Source organism: Nicotiana tabacum, chromosome 6 (assembly GCF_000715075.1).
Source record: "Nicotiana tabacum cultivar K326 chromosome 6, ASM71507v2, whole genome shotgun sequence".
In the NCBI taxonomy this organism is placed as follows: domain Eukaryota; kingdom Viridiplantae; phylum Streptophyta; class Magnoliopsida; order Solanales; family Solanaceae; genus Nicotiana; species Nicotiana tabacum.
The window spans coordinates 129469571-129494971 of record NC_134085.1 but is presented as its reverse complement, the minus strand read 5'-3'; the positions used below and the strand labels follow the sequence as shown (position 1 = coordinate 129494971).

At 36.6% G+C, this 25401-nt stretch overlaps 1 protein-coding gene across 1 annotated transcript; it reads right to left on the bottom strand.

Annotated features, from left to right (window-relative positions):
- Positions 1-7362: 7362 nt before the first annotated feature.
- On the bottom strand, positions 7363-10050 carry LOC107811242 (25.3 kDa vesicle transport protein SEC22-1). Its single transcript, XM_016636133.2, has 5 exons — positions 9648-10050; positions 8747-8907; positions 8437-8580; positions 8263-8330; positions 7363-8189 (listed from the first exon to the last, which is right to left on the bottom strand). Exons 1-5 carry the CDS (start codon positions 9836-9838, stop codon positions 8094-8096), a joined length of 660 nt encoding a protein of 219 aa, XP_016491619.1. The 5' UTR covers positions 9839-10050; the 3' UTR covers positions 7363-8093.
- Between the last annotated feature and the right edge of the window lie 15351 nt (positions 10051-25401).

The window sequence follows — 25401 nt, the reverse complement described above, 5'->3', positions numbered from 1 at the left end:
AAAGAAAAGGCTCATCTTGAAACTTCTTTCTCCGAGCAACTGTCCAAGGCTAGTGAAGAGATTAGAGAGTTGAAGACTCTCTTGGGTGAGAAAGATGCTTATGCTGGTGAGCTCGTGCATAATTTAACTCAAGCCCAAGAAGACCTCCGAGTTTCTTCTGACAAGGTTTATTCCTTAGAGAATTCGCATGCCTCTCTTCAAGCTTCTTATGAATCTGCCTTGGCTGAGAATGAAAAATTAAAAAATGAAATTACTGACTGGGAAAGAGATTATGAGATCCTTGAGGATAAATCTGCCATCAAAGTGAGTTGGGTGTTTTTGAATTCTCGCTGTGATACCCTTGTTGAAGCTAGCCAAGAGAATTTTAACTTAGAATCTGAGTTAGCTAAAATCAATGAAACTATTGAGAAGGCTCAGCAAAACCAAGATTTTCCTTCTCCCGTGGCTGAAGCTTCCACAAATGTTGAAGTTGATACGGGTATCCCCACTCCTTCAAGCCAAGTTGAGCCCGCTGCTGTTGATGCACCTGTTGTAGTTCCTCCATCTTCTTAGTGACAAATTTTTAAGATGTTTGAATTTCTTTGTGTTGTTTTTTTTTTTTTGGAAAATTATGGTTAGCACCCTTGGTCTCATTTAAGGGTTTGTTTTGGAAACTCAAGTCCCCGGACCTTTTATGGGGCAACATGTATAAACAATTTTATGACTAAGTTCTTACTTAATCTAAGCTTTTTAATATTAAGAAGTTTCTCGTTATTATTTTGAACTTCCATTTTGTTTATTCTTGCCTTTATTTCTAAGGACTTATAGAATAATTTGCATTTTTATTCTTCAAAAATGCTTCTGTTAACTTCATGAGTATTCAAATTAATTATGAATTTTATAAAAGAGGGCCCTTTTATATTCGACATTTAATGAAGAAGACGTCTCAACTTCATAATGGTATTAACATACGATAAAAAGAAATAGGAATACACGTGTTTCTTTGAAATAACTTTGACAAGTTTTTATTTGAACTTTGCCTAGTTTTGAATAATACTTTACACGTATTTGAATTACATCTATAACTTTCTCGTAACTATTTTTTTTGTAATAGATTTAAAAAAGAAAAATAAACACAAGGTTTTTATTTATAACCCGTTTCAGTACATTGCCTTTACCCTAATTATGGTAAGGTTTTTCTTTGGCCTTAGCTCGTGACTTTGCTCTGCACTTGACTCATTCAATGAGTGAACTTTGCAGACTTGATCTTTGATTATTTTCCAATCTTCTTTGCCTTCTTTATACACATGCCCGTGTATATTATATAGTCCCCCAAGTGTTTGAGTGTTGAAGTATAAAGCCTCGAGCACTTGATTGTTCCTCTCATTTGGTCCTTTCCCTGAAAAGGAAAAAAATACGGGACTCGGAGGTACGATTATAGATGTAGGCTACTTAACCCGTTCAAATTTCTATCAGAATAATTGTAACCCTAGGCCAGGAAGTTTAATTTATTCCACGTGCCTTGCAGGTCGTGACTCATCATTTAGTACGGGTTAGCTTTTTGCCTATCATCTAAAATCGTTAGTAAAATTTTAACAATTCAAAAATTAAATTCAAAAATATGGATACCTGACTGTGGGTATTCCTTAGAAATAGTATCTTTTCAGATGAACAACATTCCAATGTAAAGGTAGTATCTTGCCATCCATTGTTTCCAGCTCGTATGCTCCTTTTCCTACAATATCATGAATTCTATAGGGTCCTTCCCAGGTTGGACTTAATTTTCCCGCATTAGCTGCCTTTGTAGATTGAAAAACCTTTTTGAGCACGAAGTCCCCAATTTTGAAGAATCTGAGGCGTTCTTTTCGGTTATAGTATCGTTCTATGACCTGCTTCTGTGCTGCCATTTTTATTAGTGCAGCTTCTCTTCTTCCTTCAAGTAAATCAAGATTTACACGCATTTCCTCGTCATTAGATTCTTTTGACGCATGTGTGAACCTTGTACTCGGCTCTCCTATCTCAACTGGAATTAAAGTTTCAGCTCCATAAACCAATAAAAATGGTGTTTCTCCTGTACTTGTTTTTGTTGTTGTGCGGTATGCCCATAAAATACCTGGTAACACTTCTGGCCAATTACCTTTGGATTCCTCTAAATGATTCTTTAAATTGTTGATAATGACTTTGCTTGTTGACTCAGCTTGCCCATTACCCACCGGATGATAAGGTGTGGATGTAATCCTTTTGATTTGCCAACTTTGAAAGAACTCTGTGATTTGAGTGCCTATAAACTGAGGGCCATTATCACACACGATTTCCTTTGGCACACCGAATCGGCATATGATATTCTGCCAAATGAAATCTTTAACTTCCTTTTCTCGCACTTGTTTGAATGCTCCTGCCTCCACCCATTTAGTAAAATAATCAGTGAGTACGAGCAAAAATTTTACCTGACCTTTTGCTTGTGGTAGTGGACCCATGATATCCATCCCCCACTTCATAAATGGCCACGGTGCACTGATCGGATGTAGTAACTCCGCAGGTCTATGAATATTATTACCGTACCTTTGGCATTTATCACATTTAGCCACGAAGTTTTCCACTTCTTCTTCCATTTTAGGCCAGTAATAACCTACCCTAATTAGGGTTCTTACCAATGACCTTCCACCTGCGTGATTCCCACAATGCCCCTCGTGTATTTCTCTCATTACGTATTCTATCTGAGAAGGTCCGAGGCATCTTACGAAGGGACCACCAAATATTTTTCGGTAAAGATTTCCTTGCTGTAAACAATACCGAGCAGCCTTTTTTCGAAGCGCATGAGCTTTTTTCTTATCTTCAGGGATGATACCATATTGCAAAAAAGCAACAATCTCGTTCCTCCAATCTCAAGTTAAGTTATTAAAATTTACCTCATTTTTATTGGGGTCGAGAACTGAAGGAAATAAATGAATAACTAAAGTATTTTCATTGCTTGCCACGTCTGCCGCAAATGCAAGATTAGCTAGGGCGTCGGCTTCGACATTTTCATCCCTTGGTATTTGTGTCACTTTCCAGTTTTGAAATTGCTTTATCAAATCCCGTACCTTTTCTAAGTACTGCTGCATCCTTGCTTCCCTGGACATATAAGTCCCCAGCATTTGATTAACTATGAGCTGTGAATCATTTTTTATTATAATCTGATTTATGCCAAGTTCTCGTGCCAATTCTAAACCTGCAATCACAGCCTCATATTCTGCCTCATTATTAGTTATAGAATGACATTTAATAGCTTGTCGAATGGTTTCACCCATAGGTGGTACCAAAACAATCCCTAAGCCAACACCCTTTATGCTAGATGAACCATCAGTAAATAAGGTCCAAGTTCCTGGGTTAGCTCCGTTGAACACCTGCAACTCTTTTTCTGCTTCTAATTGTATCCTTTGGCTAAAATCAGCCACGAAATCAGCTAATACTTGAGATTTTATAGCAGTTCTAGGTTGGTAGGTGATATCATATTCACTTAATTCTATATCCCATTTAGCTAACCTACCAGACAACTCATGCTTATATAGTATATTGCATAATGGGTAAGCAGTTATTACAGCAATAGGATGACATTGAAAATAAGGCCTTAATTTTCTATAGGCCATGATTAATGCAAAGTGCAAGCTTTTCTAATTGAGGATATCGCATCTCCGCATCTAATAAAGATTTGCTAACATAACACATCGGATATTGTTTACCTTGGTCCTCACGGACTAAAACAGCACTTACTGCTACTTCTGAAATAGCAAGGTAGATGAGCAGTCTTTCCCCAGCCTTTGGTTTTGAGAGCAATGGTGGATTTGATAAGTATGTCTTCAAATTTTTGAGTGTCTGCTGACATTCCTCGTTCCATTCAAAGTGATCTTGCTTTTTAAGAATTGAAAAGAATTTAAAGCACTTTTCTCATGATTTAGAAATGAATCTTCCCAAGGCTGCAATTCTTCCTGTCAACTTCTGCACTTCTTTTTTGCTTGAAAGCATATCAGGAATTTCTTCAATGGCCTTAATCTGTGCGGGATTCACTTCAATACCATGGTTACAAACAAGAAAACCCAAAAACTTACCTGACGCGACACCAAATGCACATTTCTCCAGATTTAATTTCATATTAAATTTGCGCAAAATCTGAAATGTATCAGACAAGTGTGATATATAATCTCTCAAATGCTGAGTTTTAACGAGCATATAGTCTATATAATCCTCTATGGTTTTCCCAGATGTTCTTGAAACATTTTAGTAACCAGCCTTTGATATGTTGCACCAGCATTTTTGAGACCAAAAGGCATTACTTTATAATAGTAAGTCCCCCTATCTGGTATGAATGAAGTTTTTTCCTCATCTACCGGATCCATTTTGATCTAATTGTATCCTGAATATGCATCTAAAAAACTTAATAGTTCATGCCCTGCAGTAGCATCAATTAGCTGATCTATATGTGGTAGTGGAAAAGAATCTTTAGGACAAGCTTTATTAAGGTTTGTGTAATCCACACAAACTCACCACTTACCATTCTTCTTTGGAACTACAACAGTATTGGCTAACCAATTAGGATACTTTACCTCGTGGATGGATCCAATCTTTAGCAATTTTTGAACCTTTTCTTGAATCACCTGATTCTTGAAAGTTCCTTGCTTTCTTTTCTTTTGTTTGACAGGAGGGTACGTTGGGTCTTCATTCAATTTGTGAGTCATTACCTCCGGTGGTATTCCTGTCATGTCAGAGTGGGACCAAGCAAAACAGTCCACGTTAGTTTTCAAAAATTCAAATAACTTACCTCTCATGCCTTGGCTTAGATTGGCCCCTATATAGACATTCTTATCAGGCCATTGTGCGAATAACACTACAGCCTCCAGTTCTTCAATTGTTGTTTTGATATTTTCGTTATCCTCTGGTTCTTGAATGGTATCAGGCCTTGAGTCCACATCTGTCCGCCCTTGTTCAGTTGAGGTTTTTGTTGTGATGCCCTCAACTGGCTTCTGTGATTGCTATTTTTCTTCGTTTTTTGAATCTGCTACAGAATTGATGTTCCTGGATGTAAGTTGATCCCCACGGATTTGTCATATTCCCCATGGTGATGGAAATTTAATAACTTGATGCAAGGTTGAAGGAACGACATCCATTTCGTGTATCCATGGTCTCCCAAGGATCATATTATAAGCCATCTCCATATCTACTACCTGAAACTTTGTATCTTTAACAACTTCTTCTACGAATGTAGTGAGTATTACCTCTCTTTTTGTCACAACAATGGAATTGTTAAATCCGGATAAAGTATGTGCCTTTGGTATTAATTTATCTTCAGCTTGCATCTCTCGTAATACTCTTAGCAAAATAATGTTCACGGAACTATCTGGATCAATCAAAACTCATTTTACATTAGTATCATGTACAAGTAAAGATATTACCAGTGCATCATTATGAGGGATCATCACGCCATCTGCGCTTGCATCATCAAACGTTATGATGTCGTCTTCCAAAACTTGGCGAACTCGCTTTCCCTTGGTTAGTTGTGACTTTGGAAATTTTATTAGCTGCAGTGTACGTCACACCATTGATATCTTCACCCCCGTTGATAACATTGACAGTCCTTTTGGGAGAAGGTGGTTTGGGGGGCTCCTGCCTATTCTTCATGTATGCTTGCATACCTTTCTCACTAAATAACTCGGTGAGATACCCCTGTTTTAATAAATGATCAACTTTACTTTGTAAAAACCTACAGTCAGCCGTTTTATGCCCGTGATCATTATGAAATTCACACCAATGATCAGGGTTGCGCCTGTTTGGATTCGATCTCATCTCTTTTGGCCATCGTACCTTGTCACCCATGCTTCTCAAAACAGCTACGAGTTCAGAAGTGCTCACATTGAAATTATAACCGCCAAATTGCCTTCAAATTTCTATCATCATCTCGTGACTCATGGGTGTTTCAATCATTCCTAAATCTTGATGACGAGCCTGACTCTCTATTCCTTGATCTGTGATCATACCTTTGATTGTCCTATTTTGACCGTGAGTCTTTTCCCGCCGGTCCCATGTATGGTTCGTACCTGTTTTTACCAGACTTTTTTTTGGTTTCTGCCCATCTCGAACTTATCTTTTCTTCTTTTTGATACCGTGAAATAATATCTTCATTAATCCTCAGCTTCGTGTTATACCTATTGTAAACGTCATTCCATGTTGTGGCTGGGAATTCACGAAGACTTTCCTTGAGTCGCCTCGTAGCCTCAGATCTTTTTCATTCAAATTACTTGTGAAGGCTATAGTTTCCCAATTGTCAGGTACACGCGGTAATGTCATTCTTTCACGTTGGAATCTGTCCACGAACTTTCTAAGCAATTCTGAGTCTCCTTGCTTGATTTTGAAAGTGTCTTCCATTCTTTTTTCGACTTTTTGAGCTCCCGAGTGTGTTTTGATGAAAGAATCTGCAAGCTCAGCAAAAGAATTTATAGAATTTTCGAGTAAAAGAGAATACCATGTTAATGCACCCTTAGTGAGTGTTTCACCGAATTTCTAGACCAATACTGATCCGATCTCTTGTTTGGTCAAGTCGTTGCCTTTTACGCCCTATTGTGAATGCAGTCACGTGGTCTCATGGATCAGTTGTTCCATCGTATTTTAGAATATCGGGCATTTTGAATTTCTTTGGAATTGGGAGGGGAGCAACACTTGTCTTCTAGGGTTGTTGCGAATATTTATCCATATCTATCCCTTTGATTACGGGCGGCACCCCGGGTATTTGTTCTATGCGGTCACTCTGCTCCTTGAGCTATTTCTGCAATGTTAGTACTAATTTTTGTAAATCAGAATTGACTAAGTTACCTGGTACTCCCTCTTGTGATTCGTTGGGGGTTCCACCACTACCTGAATTAACAAGCCAGAGCGAGGGTTCTCAAAAGTGTTGTTATTTGGAGTGGGTGTGGGTGGCGCAACTGGTAACTGTCTAGCAAAAGCCTCAAGGGCTTTATTGATCTGTTCAGCAATTAGTTTTTGCAAAGCTTCATCGATAGCTTCAACATTTTCAAATTGAGCGTTTCCATTTGCATGAGATCCATCAGGAGTACCTTCTCGAGACCGCCGAGGAGAGCTTTGTGGAGAAGGGACCGGGGTGTGATTATCCTGTAAATTTCCCTAAAGTTGTTGATTTTCTTGGTTTCCTTGAATGTTGTCATTATTGTTCGACATGGTTGATGCAACAAGGAAAGTTAAACTAAAAAAGAATAGATTATCAGATTTCCGGTAACGGAACCAATTTGTTTAACCAAAAAGTGGGATTTCGGTCAAAGCTTTAATTTAGAAGAACTCGGGGTTACTGATAATCAAAAGAATATATGAAAGAAAGTAATTTGGCTAGCAATAAGATAATCAGAAGAAAAGCAAGTAAATCGGTATATTCAGATAGCAATTCGTGTCCCTACAATCGATCCATTCTCTCCCTTTTATAGCTATTTTGGAGATATGTGTTTTGCCTTTGTCATAATAAAGTCATTATGGACAATTAAAGAAATTAAATGCTATGTTACATAATCATTGTATTTAATATAGATTCTCTAACATATTTAGTATTTAAGGCTCATTAAATATTGTATCTGTACTCCCATGTAGTATCAGATTCATTCCCCTTGATTCTTGGACTTAAATAAGTACGAGCGCTGAGTCTTTTGGATAACCGCTCATGCCTCTTCCTTTGCCTCTGCTCGTATCTGTTGCAACTCGTGCCTCTTTGCCAGTTGTAACTCTTTGACCAGTCATATGTGTCATGACACGTCATCTTTCAATTACTTTAATATGTAAACTCAATTTTTCCCAATACAGGTCTTTCCATATTTAGCATGCACTTAACAGAAAGAAACAGGATAACATAATGGCAATCGCAATGTCTGTGCCCATTTACAGGACACATAATCAGATGAATGAGGCATCGAAGCCAATAACAATATACACAATGTGTGTGCACAGAGGCACCTTTAGCTGCTTATGTCCTAGTTCTTTCAATTGGTTTAACTTTCTTATTTCATCATTTGCACCATTGAAGCATTTTTCTTTTATGTCCAGAGTACATTGGAGGTCGGAGGAAGTCCTTCAACTGACCATTATCTGAAATCATCTTGGAGGATTAAGCCGGTCCATAGAAGAACAGCAGCAACAACGAGAAGGATTGTAATTGGTGTCCGTTTCAGCGCGATGATCTGGATTTGAACCATTGAAATTAGACCCTCTTGTTTTATTGTCAGATAAAACAAGATTTGGCACTGATCATACCTCAAGCCTTTTAGACTCCCAGATTGGAGAACTACTTCTATGAGCAACCATCATTCTCTCGATCATTCCTGGTTGCATTTTGTAATAATCCAGTGAATAGTTTTAAGTATACCATAAGATATAGTAAGTCAATATAAACAAAGCAGAATTGCAGTAGCCATGAGACAAGCTTACCCACTCTTCGCCTTCGTTCTGTTATTAGTGATAATTCATCTGTCCCAATATCTAAATCCTTTTGACGATCAGCATTTAGTTTAGACAAATTTGTCTGTGTTCTTGTATCCACATATTGCTTCCTAATGTTGCCAATGATAGTATCTGTGAGCCAGAGCCAACCATGCAAAAAGGAACAGAAGATGCAATTAAACCTACACCTTATTGCCTGAACGTCAGTCTTGAAACAGAGGATTTCTCTGTAGCTAAAATAACTAATGCAACTATAAATTAAGTAAATTATAGTAGTAATAAACATTTTGAAGATTACCAAGTTTGATGAAGGTATATGACTTTGTAATTCTGTCTGTGAGGCTCCTATCTAATTTCTCAAACTCCTGCTGCAAATCTTGTAGATAATGGAATGCTAGCTTTCTTGGATAGGATAACTCGCATAACGTCAGAAAGCAAATCCCATTCTCAACTATGTAGCTGAAAGCGAAAAAAGACAACGTGTAAAGAGTTTATTGTGGAATGTAAAGCTACAATATAGAATAGCTAAAAGTAACGGCAAAAGTAGACAACTAAAATGACGGACGAAAAGGAATAGAGAAATCATACCATCTTTTTTCTTTTAAATCTCAAATACTATATGTCTTGCTGGAAATCATGTTAATAAATCAATTTACTGAACTAATGGGCAAAAGGGGTCGAAATATTCTCATAAGCCTATGTGAGTGATATTAAATATCAAAATAATGGAAATCCGCTATCTTTTTATTTTTGGCAAATTTTCGGAGAAACGCGCAACGCTACCCTTCGGGTGCGCACTAAATAACCTGCTTATTGTTTAATAGCTCATAAATCACACGGAAGAGATAAACAACACTAGGCACACCCGGTGCGACAATGATGAGGCTGCTAGTAAGGGACTATATGGGAAACCACTCACCCAACCAACTCAGTCAACCCTTGCAGGCTGAAATCCGCAATATTCATGATAGACCATAAAAGAAGCAATATTTATCTTGTTAGGCTTGTTGGAAAATGCATTGGGATCAACTAGCCAAAAGATAATCTTATCATTGTGTAATCTTTAATTTAATCAAGCTTGCACAGTTTTTTTCCAAAAGACCTTCCCAAATTTCAGCTATTAATGTAGAACTTTATTCGCACGCCCAACAAAATACATACAAAATCAAAAGTAAAAGTAGATGAAAAGAAAAGAATACTTGAAGCAGTGGTGATCTACAAGAATGGTCATCCTGGAAAAGGGCAAGGCTCGTAAAGAAATTTCCTTGAGAATGAACTCAGCTTGTTGCTTGTAAGTTAAGAGGACATCATTCTCTTGTTGCACAAATCTTGGACATTGGGCAAGGGGCATTCCATCACTCACCCTCCCAATAATTGTCAGCTTCACCATCCCTCAAATTAACAAATACTGTAAGAATAAGCAGTACGTAGCTGATAGTTCTGATCTCCTTTTTATATTTTCCTGTTAATCTTTTAGGGGAGACTAACTATACCTTTTATAGCAAATAAATGGGTGAAAGAGGAAGGAAATAAATCAAATAATGAAGGAAACAACTTGGGTATGAAGTTATTCTTTGTGTGATCAAAAGTTCTCTAGACGCGGTTCAGGAAAAAGCCTAAACAAGTCCCTAGCTAGGGTGGCCATTTAAAAGGAAGAAAACGAAATGGAACAGTTATTTTAAGTTGAAAAGTAGTCAACTTTTTTTCTTTTTCACATTGGAAGACTTAAGGAAGGAAAATTGACTACCCTTTCATGTTTAATTACCTTTTTCCGCTATGACTAATTAATTACCTGTTTGACTAAGGTAAAAGCATGAAAGCTCATTAGTTAAATGCTCTTTAATTTCTTTGTATTAATTAATTACGTTATTGATGGACCCTTTCCCGTTTATAAAGCATTTATTCATTTTTTACGTGGTCATTTACCCGCTCATCCTGGGTTTAATTTACCCAGGATGTTTCTGCAACAACAAGGACTCATGGGATTATGTTCTATATGATTAATTTTAGTATTTTTGAGATAATACATTTCTGATTCATTGGTAAATCTTAATTCGAGTCAGTTATGGAGTAACTGAAAACACACATTTTTTGGAATTTGGGGCCAGAAGTAACAACGATAACAAAAGATGAACATGAAAATTTACTTTTCCTCGTTATTCCGGCTATTTCTAACTTCTAAACCTTTATAATACATAAAACACATATATAGAATAAATTCAATAAACTATCTAGGAAATTTTACTATATTTTTGGGAAAAATCCTTTTGGCCACACCGATTTTGGCCAAATTGACCCAAATGGGGTTATTTAGGTAATTTTACGCCCTAATTAGGGTTTCATCCGAATTTTTATACCCAAAATGCCCTTTCAGTAATCTTTTGAATATTTCTCTCCCACCGTTAAATATTTGTCTTCCCAATAAATGGAAGATCTCAAGGGTTCAAACCCTATTTTCCATAAAGCTTTTCTTTTCTTTTTTAACTTATTTCCATCCTTTTTTTTTTATAGTATACACCCATATAATTCGAAATAATTCATCTATATACATGTATTTAATTGTGTATTTCGTATATGTTTAGTATTTGAGTGTGTATTTCGTATATTTTTTAGTAGGTCTTCAAAGCCCTACTATTTAAACACATGATACCTTACTTAAACAAACACTAGATGGCGGAAACTCATACTTAAACAAACCTTCATTTAAACTCTTATGTTCTTCTAAGTTTTAGATGGCCGAAACTCATACTTAAACAAACCTTCATTTAAACTCCTATGTTCTTCTAAGTTTTAGTTAATAGATTAAGGATGCATTCGAAGAAGAATAGTACTTCCAAAGTATATGTTATATTTTCTTATAAAAGGCCTAGAATATACTACTCATGGAGTGAATGTTCTCCTATGGTTATCGGGGTTAAGCGTAGCATCTTCCAGTCTTTCAAGTCTCACGATGCGGCCATATTGGCGTTCGATGAATTTGAAAAATCTGCTGAAGGTAAACAAAAACTCAAATATATGGTGTTTGTTATTTTTGTGGTAAGAAGCCGGGAATATACAAAAGTTGGTATGAATGTGTTAAAATACTTGTTGGAGTCGAGGATAGCAACTTTCATGCTTTCCAATATTATGATGAAGCCTTCAACAAATTTATAAAAAAAATAAATTTTTTACAGGAAGAGTCATCTTCAAACTCGGCCGTTGAAAAAAGTGAAGAAGTGGTAACAAATGAAAGTGCAGCAAGTGCTATTTCATCTGTTATGTTAGCGGACATATTTATTGGGTTGAAGCTGTCTGAAAATATTGGAAAGTAATTATGTCAATTTTAGTTCATATGTTATCTTGTGTTTGAAAAGTGTTTGTTATTTCTATTTGGTGTCCAAGAGTTGATGACTTTATTTTTACTTTTGAATATCAAGTGTCGTAATGAAGTTGGGCATGATTATTTTATGTTTAATTTCTTCATTATTTCATTATCTATGAAGTTCCAATTTTGTGACTTCTTTAGCATTTCGATCATGTTTAATCTTTGGTGTTCGAATACTATTCAATTACATGCAAGGGTCTTATTTGCTTGATTGGATTTTTGGGGATTACAAGTTCGCAGGTTAACTGCAGTTGCATGTATGATGAATTTGTCAAATCTAATATAGTACTTGTTTGAGGAGAGGGTATTTAGTCCAACTTTTCTCCATGTTCTTGCACATCTTTTAATTTGTAACAATCTTGTGACAACCTCAATTAGCAAGAATAATTAGGTGTTGTTTCTTCCTTTCCCCATCAATTCTATAGTGTTTCCTGGCCCTTGTGTTATTTATGAACCCTGCTGGTATTGGTTTTGCAACTTGGTCTTTTTTCATCATTGTGATGCCTTAGTAAATTAGTTTTCTAAATTTGGGATGTCAAGGGGAGGGATTGTTGAGTGATACTTTATAGTATTTGGGGACCCTTTGTGAAGCAGGAGTGAGAGCTGCAAGAAGAAACTTTCAATAGTACACATTTTATATTTTGGTATTGTGAATATATATGTTACTTTACAGAAGAAGTGATTTAAATCGATAAGGGATTGAAGGAGTATTTGTATATTTTCTTTTGGTTCCATAATAACATTAACCAGGGATTAAAGGAAGCAAAAATATTTTAAAACATGTAGCAATAAAATAAGAATCAAAAGTATATGAAACAGAATAAATACTAAATAAGCATTTTCATTGATTAATTGATAATTTTCAACATATTCCAAATAATATTTGGAAAATACTTTTAGCTTCAGTATCACTACTTATAACAATCATCACAAAACAACAACAAAAAACACAAACTATTACTCTTTACTCATTTGGTTAACAGACTTTGAAACCTTGGAAGCGGCTTCAGTATCACTACTTATAACAATCACAGGAGTATTGGGATCTTCATCTTGCTAGGCTAGAAGTTCCTCAAGCATGTCGTAGCAGGAAGTGAGCAGGTAAGAATCAAGGAGAAGACGTTTAACATAGTCTGCTCAGATTTCCCTTGTCAGACGTAGTATTAACAGGTTTGTCTCTGTCTTCAAGTTCTTCCACTTGCTCCTAACATCCTGGTATAGGATGTTATGGTTAACGGGTGAACCATCTAAAGGTTCATCGACAATTTTCTTAGTATGAGTTCTTTCCATTGTTATTTTCAGAGAAATTTGAATTAGAAAAGATAATTTGAATGAATGAAATTAATAATGTATAGAGTTGTATTTATAGTATAATGTTTGAATATTTCTAGGATTAGGGTTAGGGTTTGTATCTTAAAATTTGAATCATAATCTTCAATGAACTCTTTACACTCTTCAAAAAAGACTTTACATTCTTCAATGCATCCATTTAGTTTACCCAAAATTCTTTTCATGAGCTCTTCATCCAACCGTGAGAATATCCGATCGGATAATATTTTCTAGTACCTTTTTTTCCTGTAAATTTTTTTACTAAATTTCTATTAGAATATTTTTTTCCAGTAAATATTTCTCTATCGAACTTAGTTGCATTCGAAATTTTCTTTAAGATCCAACTAATATTTAATGAGGACTTATATAAAGGTGGATCAGTTCTTAAGAATAATAACTTAAACGCACAATATTTGAAGTATGGCGCATTAAGGTACTACAATCAATAAAGAAAAATAAAATATTAGATAGGAAGATTTAGATTTGTAGAAATAAAAAATTGTCAAATGATTTGTTTTTCATTTGCTAAGTTTTTGTAAATAAAATTATCCTATATTATATTAGGTGTGACATCCTAATATATATGTTTTTTGAATCCTTTTTTATGAATCCCTGGTTCTTTCACTTTTAATTTTTTCGTTTTATATGACAATGTTTGCTTATCTGATACAAAAACTAAGAAAATATTTAATTTATAAATTTACTTGTAAAATATCCTAATGAAAAATTTCAGTAAAATCACAAAAAAAATTCTCTTCTCCATTCCAAAAAAATCCGATTGGTAGGTTACCATTGAGCTTCTCATGCCTACTATTTAGCTTCTCAATGCAGCATTTAATAGTGTCCAATATTTAGCTTCTCAATGAAGCATTTATTATTCTCAACCGTTTTAGTAGTGTGTAGGTAGAATTAGGTTGAATTTTAAGTATACAATTTTATTCTCAACCGGTTGGAAATATGTTGTTACAAAAATAAAAATAAAAATAGTCTTTGAAATTGATTTCAAATGTAAGAAATGAAAACTGTTATAGCAAAGCAAAAGCACAAGTAGCATAACTAAATCAACAATAAAAGGTTAAAGATAATAAAGGAATAGAAAAACACAAAACACATCCTAAAAACTAATCATTTTCAACCGTATTACGATCATGAGTTCCTTCTCCCTTCACTTCAACATTGAAGTCAACATACAGTGATGAAACATCCACCAACGTAAATTTGACGATGAAACCTCGCTTGACATAATTATCCAAAACAAAAAGTCTCCAGCCTTCTTTGAACCTTCTTCGATCACCAACGCTCATAGATACAAACCACTCTTTACCACGATAATGAAGAAGCGCGGTTTCAACTGTTGTAGGAAGATGCTTGTAGATTTTTCTTGGGATATACTGGGAAAAAAATAATTTTAGTAAGTTTTCGGGAAATATAAAACTTAAACACAAAAAAATATATACAACACTGATGCATAACCAGATCGTCGTAGTTGATGTATGAATCAGTCATAACCACTTCAAAAGTTGGAGGATTCTCTTCTTCATCATCACTAGTAGAAGAGTAAGTTAGGGATCGTTTGGTAGAGTGAGAGGTGTCCATAGTTAGTGTTTGTAGGAGAATGTGTTTTTAGGTCTTTAGTGTTTGAGTATATGAGAGCATGAGACTATACATTAATAACACACCAACCCATTTAATTTTTTCATGGTGCATTTAATCATAAATAATTAAATAATTTTAATTATTCTAGTAATTTAATTTTTTGAATGATAAATAATTCAAAAAAAATTCTAGTAATATAAAGATTGAAATTTTATAACATAACATTTCAACAGAAAAAAGTACAACAACTATAACTAGAGGTTTGAATTTAACACAAACGCATCCTAGTATCAAGTAAAAAATGGATTAGTACAAACAGGATATCCGTCTCCCTTCACATCCATATTGAAGATAGCACGCAGTGGTAAAACATCAACCAACGTAAATTTGATGACGAAACCTCGCCTGATAAAATTCTCCAACACAAGGATCTACCTGAATGTCACGACCCAAACCGAAGGGCCGCGACGGGCACCCGGTGCTTTACTCAACCGAGTACCAACGTAACATATCTTTCTTATCATGTTATCATGAGTAAATGATCCAGAAAACCCGTCATGAGATAACAAGAATAAAACATAAGGGAATACTCAACATATGAAGACGCAACATGATATACAAACTAATATATGTGACATACGGGCTTATAAGGCCGACATGACCATTAGTAAACTCGAAACAAAGGCCGACAAGGCCATACAAGTATCCATACACCTGACATCTGTCTACAAGCCTCTAAGAGTACATAAAATCATAAAGGTCGGGACAGGGCCCCGCCATACCAATCAATACATATCCAAAGCATACTGACCAAATAGGCAACTCTGGAGCAAGTGGAGTGCACCAACACCTTCGCTAAGCTGATAACCTACTAGGAGGACTGTCAACCTATCAATCGAGACCTGCGGGCATGAAATGCAGCATCCCCAGGCAAAAGGGACGTCAGTACTAATAAAGTACCGAGTATGTTAGGCAGGAAAGCATAAACAAGAACAGTAATGTAAAGAGAGAGATAGAGGAGATACAACCTATAACATCAGAGTGCCTCTGGGGGTTACTGATATGAAATGCATAATACATATATATACATAAACTTTTTAAAACATTTGCCTCTGTGGGCATCATCATCATCATATCGTACCCGGCCTCAAAGAGGACTCGGTAAAAGCGTACCCGACCATCATAAGGTTCGGTAGAATCGTACCCGGCCACGTGGAGCTCGGTAAAACCCAACTGATCAGTGGTTGCACAATATGTGTCGTACCCGGCCGACTATAGTGCGGCTCGGTAGAGTAAAATAGATACATATACATAATGTATGCTCGACTCATGGAATCACATTTTAAACCTTTTGGAGTGACTTAAGAACATTATGGACATCCCTACCATCAATATGAACCTTAGTAGGATTTAAGGATTGTCACACCTCCTTTTTTCATCACCTACACCCCCGCAAGGGCGTAAAGGAGTTTTTCCATTTAAAGAACAACCGGAACAGGATTTAATTATTGATTATTCAGAGTCGCCACTTGGGATATTAATGGTGTCCCAAGTCACCGGTTGAATCCCGAACCGAGGAAATTTATGACTCTGTTAACAGTCCGCGAACCAGAAATCCGAGTAAGGAATTCTGTTAACCCGGGAGAAGATGTTAGGCATTCCCGGGCTCCGTAGTTCTAGCACGGTCGCTTAACTGTTGTATCTGATTTTATCTGATTTTAATACATGCTAGCTCATGTGCCTTTATTAATTTTACACCGCTTTTATTATAATTATTTTTTAAGAATTGCGATGTCATGAAAACGTGTTTCGAACCACGTTGCAATCAATGCACCTGTAGTTAGCAACACAATTCGACTTCGTCGAGATTTGGATTTGAGTCGCATCAATGCGCACCCGAATTTTAAGAAGGTGATTTAATTAAATCGTGGCTAAAGATACTAACGTAGTGTTATTTTGGAGAAAAGCCATGAAATTTGCTAAACGGCCATCCCAAATTCTAATTATTTCGATAATTATTTACTAAGGGCCCCACATTTATTTATTTTTGTTCGGTGAGGCTCGTCTCATTTGTGAACCTCTTTTCTATCGTTATTTATTTCATAAGAATTACGACGTTGTGAAAATGCGTTTCGAACCACGTCGCAACCAATACGCCCGTAATTGCCAACATATTTTGACTTTGTCAAGATTTGGATTTGGGTCACATAAATGCACACCCGAGTTTAGGAAAGTAATTTTTAAGTAAGTCGGGCTTAAAGATTCTAACGTATTGTTATTTTGGGGAAGGTGGTGAAATTCACTAAAACAACCTTTCCAAATTTAAATGGTGAGATAATTATGTTATTAATCACTTAAGGGTCCTAATTGGTTAAGCCTACAATTTGCTGAATTCGAACTTGAACATCTGGGCAGAAAAACTGAGAAAAATGGGCTCCCAGCCCATAAAGTCCAATTCACGCCATTGCACATACTGTAGGCGCAGGCTTCTGGGGTTTTTCGCATGGGGCCAAATGCAGGCCTGACTTCTAACGTATTGACAAAAACCGTTACAGCCCAGGGGTCGAGCCCCTTGAGGCGCTCTTTTATTTATCTAATTCTTACACCTTGATGCACCTAGGCCTTAAATCAATTATCACCTGGCCAAAGTTTGGGCCAAGTGTTAATATTCCAGGCCCAAAACTGGCCCAATATGAGGCTGTTAAATATGCAATTCATACTAGACCAAACTTAAAATCAACCATGCGTATAGAACTCCAAATCAACTACAACTTTGCAGATTTGACCTCAGCATACTATGGAACTTAAACAAATTGAAAATGACAATTGCATAAACATGAAATGCACAATTTAAACAGCCCACACCCTGGACTATATACATGAATCTAAATACCCAAATATCCACTTACTAATTAAAATGATCAAACTCATGCTTGACAGTTCACCAGTCTCAATTATACAAATCAGTTATTGGCTCGAATCAACACCAACTAAATCAATTAGTAACAGTCAGACAATTTAAACAAACTAAACTATGAAAAGGCAATCAACAGACAATGTTTCCAAAGGCAACAGAATTTCAGTAGCATTCTCATTTTTCTCCACTTCAACTTGGAGTTACATAGATGCGAGTCAAGGAAATGTACCTGGGAATTGTAATGAAAATAGAGAAAAGTAGAGGAATCAGCTATTTTCAACAGCAACAGCAACAAACCCAGCAATGTTACACCACAGAAACACAGGAAGATTGCTTTGAAAACCAGAAATATAAGCAAATTCCCACAGATCAGTTTAACATACTTCCAGCATACCCCTGACCCTCACAGCTGAAACCAAACACACCTGCGATACTGCTAAACCCCAATACCCAGATGAAGTCCAAAAACTAGTAATGAAACTGTGAAGTTGTTTCAAATTTCTCCATATTTTTGATGTTTTTGTTTTCTGAATAGTTTTGGAAATAAAATGCTGATTGAAATCAAAAGCAATAATGAAGGCTCAAATTGAAACTTAGAGCTCAAGGCAGAAAGATGGAGAGCAGCCCCCCTTCCCAAGGCATTTCATGCCTTTTTATAAGCAACCCCAAAGAGAATAGATTAGGTTCTGATTTGCCAATCAATCCCTCCCTATTTTCAATTTAGTCCCTCTAGTTTTATCTTGCTAAACAAGTAACTGCACTACAATTATTAAAATTCACACTTGAATCCCATTCTAGAAGGCCCTAAGGTATTCCTCTACCCATACAATACCTATACTGCCCTTCCCTATACCTTGATATTACTATTCCTATCAGAACTACCCTTTTCCATACCCAGATTACCCCTGAAAGCCTTTCAAAATCACTAAACCTACCCTCATCCTTAACAGATATACCCAATACCCTAGCCCAATCTGAAACTAACTGAAATTAATTAACTAGCATTCAGAAATTAACTAATTAGACTAAACAAAACCAATTTTGTTCAATTAAACCAACTCAAACAGGCTAAACGAAATTAAACTGAGCTTAAGCTACCATGATTAATATTAAGCGAACTTTAAACTAATTCTTAAACTATGAACTTACAATCATTCAACCAAATATCAAACTCAGAATCAACGGTAATTAACAGAACTTAAGCTAATACACTTAAACCATAAAATTAACAGAACAATTAACGAAACAAAACCGTAAAGAATACTTCAAACATGCGAGTAAAAAGAAGCAGTAAAAAAAACTCACAGAGGCAATAGGGACTCCGGCCAGTCAGAAATATCTGAATCCGTTCAGATTTTTGACGCGTAACATCCCTAACCATGTGTTCTTACAAGAGAACACATGGTTAAGGATACTACGGTTCGAAATCAAAAGGATTTGGTTTTAGGGTTTGGCCAGAAATTCTTAGATCTAAGATTTGGGCCGTTTCATGGTGATTTGAAAGAAAACAACCACGGATTAGTGTTGCGGAAGGGTTGGGGGTTGTGGGGTGTGATTTTGGGCCGATTTGGACGAACTTGTCACTTGGCCGGAAAACTTCAAATTAAGATTCGAGGAGTTCCGGCCTTGTTCGAGGTGAACCAATGGGTGCAATGGAAAGAGGAGGGTGAGGGGGATCTGTGGTGTTAACCTTGGGGTGAACGGTGTAAGTTGTGTTCACCGCCGGCGAGGGATTTAGGGGCGGCGCGGATTAGGGTTTGAGGAGAAGGGGTGGGGTGAAGAAGACGATGCAAATGGGGGTAGGGGAAAGGTTCGGACACTTAAATACTAAGAACCTCGTTAGTTCCGGACCGTTGGATTGATGAGATCCAACGGTCCTGATCCAGGGACCCCTAAACGACGCCGTTTCGTCTAGAATGGGGGGGCAGACCGGGTAGGGACTTGGGCTGGACTGAACTGAGATGTTGAGGCGTTTGGGCCTAAAATGTTTTAATGCATTTGGCCCAAATTTTGGGTCTTTATATAAGACCACTTTTATACTCTTATTTTCTTTCTTTATTTTCTTTTCTTGCTTTCACAATTTTTAATAATTTTTATAATTTTTATAAAGATGTAAAACTTAACATGAAATCCTGATTGTTTTAAAACAAAGACTAATTAATTCCTAAAATTGTTACTATTTTGTGACAAATTCACAATAAACTCATTAAAATGCAAAAGTGAACTATTTTTGTGATTTTTTATGTTTTGTCCTAAACAAATTAATCCTTAATTGATACTAAAAATATAAAACTAAAACCTAAATGCAAAAAATGCATATTTTTTGTATTTTATAAAAATTAACATGCACCAACAATTATCAGAAAATGACACCAAAATGCACAAAAATTGTAAAAATAAAGAAAAATTATTTTGTTTGGGATTTTGGGAATTATTCATACATAGGGCAAAAATCACGTGCTCGCAGCTGCCCCTCTTTGCTCGGAAACGCGAAAAGTTTTCGGGCAAAGACAAGTGAGCAAATACGAGCGATTTTTGCCCGTTTTGAAAATTCCGTGCGAAGCATTTTGAAAAGTTTGACCGCATCCTGCTTCGGAGGTTGCCTACATATCCTGGGCTAAACAGGAATCAGGTCAGTGTAGTTCGAGAGTGTCTGGTAGCTGGGACTACCAGGAACTGTGATTGCACTGCGCTTTCTGCTGTTTACTGTTGTTGTTGCTGCTTGCTGACCTCCCCTATTACATCATGTCAAAGGTAAAAGAAACTAAACCAACTATGCTCTATGAATTGCCAAAAATCCTATCTAAATTCTTCAAACTTTCTCTTGTACTTCCTTGTTGCTTAGTTGTCTTGTGTTTCCTTGTTGCCTCATTGTCTCGTGCTTTCTTGATAACAATCCCTGTTGCTATTTGTAAGCACGTGATTTTTGACCCTCCCCGAGAATTTTCACATTTTTAGCGTGAATATGTGAAATTGGGTCTAGTATAGTTATTTTAACTATTTTTACTTTATTTCGTTGCAAAAGAAAAATTTAAAAAAAAATATATATAAATTTTAGTTTATGTATCTCTCATAAACTTGAAAAATACAAAAAAATTGTACTTTATTTTGGTACTTTATATAAATTCGAAAATTACAAAAAATATATATAGTTCTATTAATGTTTGCAGTCGTTATAATTTTGAAAAATACAAAAAATATTACTTCATATTTTATCTTAATATTTAAAAAACGAAAATTACAAATAGTTTTATTAATATTTTGTAGCTATTTTAAACCTTGAAAAATATTTAAAAAGATATAGTTTTGTTTAAATACTAGTATTATTTTGGTAGTTATTTTGCTTACATAGGACTAGTTAAGCAACGTGTTCCTATTTCTCGGGTCCGGGCAAAAGAATAATATTCGGGTTCAAACTACCCGGTTTTAGGCCTAATTTTCGGACCTAGCCCATAATAAACCGTGTCCAGGACACATGGGGAACCGTGTCCCGGTTTTAGGCCTAAGTTAAGGTGGTTGGTTTGTGGTAAGCCGGACAATGACACTCAGAGTCCTTCACTTGCATCTCATGATACACACTCTGCGGGGATTGGGCCTGATAGCAGAAGCACTCAAATCCTATCGGGAACTTATTGACGGAGGTTGATGATATTGAAGCTGGCAATGGTCTTGACAATACTAATGCAAAGCTCAGTGGCTAAGATGCCAAGTTTGATAAAGTGGGAGGACGCTCCGTTCCTTGGTTAGCAAGAGAGAGGCTTGTGGTGGCTTGTTTTGTTGTCATTTCTGTTGTCCGGATTATTAAGGTTGTAATTTGGATTTTGTCCTGTGTCAAACCTTCTTATCTTTCCATTTTGTCATAGCAGTTTGTTTAAATTTTGTCCAGTTTGTGTTAGGATTTTATTCTGGTTGTTTTGTTTTTTTTGTTATTCAAACCATTTCACCGGTCTAAGGTAAAATCCGGTCTTTTGTTAGTTCCAGTCGTCTTTTGTTTAGTCCTTTTATCATTTCGTTCAATGTCGATTCTAGGGACATGACATGCGCACCCAGTTTGGGCCTAATCTCTAAAGTTGATCATAAAACCCTGGAAAGGCGATCAGACCATTTAAAGAAAATAAGGACGGTTTGAGATTATTCAGAGCCCGAGTCATGTGGAACTGGGGCAAGTTAAACACAAAGAAACCCGTTAAAGAAAGATTCGCCTAAATTGGCATGAGGGTCGTTCATAATAATGAGAATGAGAGTGTCGCCCAACGGTGTTTTAGAAGTGACAAATGAACAAACAGATGTTGAAGAGACTATAAATCTATTGTTTAATTGTGTTGTTTGCACTTGGCATGTTTTGAGGACTGGAATGACGAAGGCATTTTGTTCTGCTACCCAAACACTTTTATCCTTCGTTACCCCTTTGAGCCTTATTTATTTTCTTTCATACCCCTCGTTCGGAATTAGTAGCAACGAATAAAATACGCGAGCATGGCGGGTAAGAGAAAAGAAATAAAAGAAAACAACAAAATGGAAAAAGAAGAATAAAAGAAAAAGAGAGAAAGAAAAAAAAACGACAAAAGAAAATGAGAAAAGAAAAAGAGAAAAGAAAAATGATAACAAAAAGCAAAAAAAGGAAAGTCAAATGAAAAAGAGGAATTGGGAACTACGTTTGACCTGATTCCTCAAAGAGGATACGTAGGCGCTTCACGGCTCGGTCATAGTTTTGAAAAATGAAAAAAAAAAAACAATTAAGATATCCCCAAGCAAGAAACTGGGGCAAAAGTTGCGTTTGTTGTAAATAAATCTAATTCCGAAGGTTGTAATTAATAACCCAAAATTAATGCATTTTTGAGCCTTTTATACCCTTTCTTTCTAGCCCTATCCAAAACCCACATTACGGTCCAAAGAAAGACCTTCCGATCAGTCTTCAAAAGATGCCAAGTCAGACAAATGAAGAGTCTTACCGGCGAACATAACATTCTGTTCCACAGCAGAAAGGACTCTAATCTCCAGCAGGAAGAGTCATACCGGCGACACTCCAAATCCCCAGCTGGAAAGTGATGCAAATGAGAGAGTCTTATCGGTGAAAACCTTCACAGGCACCATAAGGCGATGAAAGCTGAGAGAAGAACCAAAAATGAGAGAGACTTGCTAGTGAAAACCCTTCGGGCACTACAAGTCGAATAAGAGTGAGAATCAGTTGTGGAATCGCCAATTGAAGATCTTGAAAGAGGATTGACGGTAAAGGATAGGCCCCATATGCATGTCATGGCCATTAGAGTCGGCATCTGCATTTGATAGGGTTTTTTATTTATAGTTTCTTTTGTTAAAGAGTCATGTTTTTTTTCCTTTGTCTTTTTATTCTGTTCCCTTTTATCTTTTTCCTTTCATAGAAAAATCCCCAATAGAGTCTGTCTGGTCAGAACAAGTATGAAATGACTTCAAATAGGCCATCAGCTTTCCAAAATGAGATCTGACTAGTACATCCAAGTGGTAGTCAGCGAGGAACAAGCGCGAGGCCAGTGTCAAAAAAATATCCCCAGCAAAGGGAATTGACAAAAGGATTGACAAGCGTCAAGAGAGATATCCTTGCCAAAACAAAAGTTATAAACCTCAAGGCCAAGGCCCATGAACAAAGCAAGGAAAGCGGTGAGCGTGATTTAGCGAGATCCATACTAGACTAAAAGGTCGGGGAAATGCCAGTTTCCAAGCTATGCCACAAAAGAAGAGGGATATCCCCCAGCAGGAAGGGATTATCCCCAGCACATAAGATCATCCCCAACAAGTTGTTGAACGCAGAGCAAGGAAGGAGAAAGGGAAAAGCCATCCTAGTAGGAGTATCACAACCAACCACCATGTTTTAAACTAACAATTTTGTTTGATTTGAAACAGGTAAAGGAAGGGCATTGATGCCAGAACTGCGTGCCACAAGGGATATTATCAAACTGGGGCAGAAAATTTTCCTTCCATTTAGAAAATTTTCTGGAAGTCAGGTACCCCCAGCTGATAACATTTTACCCACAACAGGTAAGTAAATCAAGGGAGATAGTCTTTGAAGGAAGAAGCTATGCAAAAACAGAACAAAAAAAAAAGGAATAAAAAAAAGAATAATAATAAAATTTGGGGAAGGTAGAAAAGGAAAATTCATCCCAATCCCCAGCAAGTATTCGAGGTAAGACATTTTCAAGTCTTAAGGATATTTTTGGGTTCATCCGCCCTCAAACAGGATATGTCGGGTTCGTCCGCCCTCAAATAGGATATGTTGGGTTCATCCGCCCTCAAATAGGATATGTTGGATTTATCCGCCCTCAAATAGGATATGTTGGTTTCAGTCTTTACATTTCTTGACAGGCGCCCACCTGAATAACGAGAGGAATACATTTTCTGTCTTTTCATTTCTGTTCAAGGTCACCCACCAGTATAATGCGGGCATATCATTTTTCATGTCTTTACCAGGCGCCCACCTGTATAACGAGAGGAATACTTTTATGTCTTAGTTTAAACAGGCGCCCACCTGAATAACGGGAGGAATACTTTTGTCTGTGCATTTCATATTCTAGGCACCCACCTGTATAACAAGGGAATACATTTTGTGTCTTTACCATTAGGCGCCCACCTGTATAATAAGGGAATACATTCCACGTCTTTACCCATAGGAGATGCATTTCCTCCTAGGTTTGTTTAGTTTTACCCATAGGAGATGCATTTCCTCCTAGGTTTGTTTAGTTTTACCCATAGGAGATGCATTTCCTCCTGGGTTTGTTTCAGTTTCACCCATAGGAGATGCATTTCCTCCTAAATTCAGTTCTACCAATAGGAGACGTACTTCCTAAGTTTATTGCACCTAATAGGAGACGCACTTCCTAAGTAATGCTTTTACCAGTAGGAGACGCACTTCCTAAGAATAGTTCACCAATAGGAGACGCACTTCCTAAAGTTTAGTTTCACCCAGTAGGAGACGCACTTCCTAAAAAAAAACAGTTATCCCCAATAGGAGACGCACTTCCTAAGTTTATTGTACCCACAGGAAACGCACTTCCTCAAAGTTAAGTTTTACCCATAGGAGATGCATTTCCTCTTAAGTTGTTTTTGAAGAAAAAAAAACAAGACCTAGTCTGATAAACCTTCTCCTAGGATCCAAATCTTAGTCTGACGAATTTTTCTCCTAAGATAGAGACCTAGTCTGACGAACCTTCTCCTAGGATCAAAATCTTAGTCTGATGAATCTTTCTCCTAAGATAACCAAAAAACAAAAAGTGACCTAGTCTGATGAACCTTCTCCTAGGATCCAAATCTTAGTCTGACGAATTTTTCTCCTAAGATAGAGACCTAGTCTGATGAACCTTCTCCTAGGATCAAAATCTTAGTCTGATGAATCTTTCTCCTAAGATGCCAAAAAATGAATGACCTAGTCTGATGAACCTTCTCCTAGGATCAAAATCTTAGTCTGATGAATCTTTCTCCTAAGATCATCAAAAAATGACCTAGTCTGACGAACTTTCTCCTAGGATCAAAATCTTAGTCTGATGAATTTTTCTCCTAAGATAGAGACCTAGTCTGACGAACCTTCTCCTAGGATCCAAATCTTAGTCTGATGAATCTTTCTCCTAAGATAACAAAAAAAATGACCTAGTCTGATGAACCTTCTCCTAGGATCAAAATCTTAGTCTGACGAATTTTTCTCCTAAGATAGAGACCTAGTCTGACGAACTTTCTCCTAGGATCCAAATCTTAGTCTGATGAATCTTTCTCCTAAGAT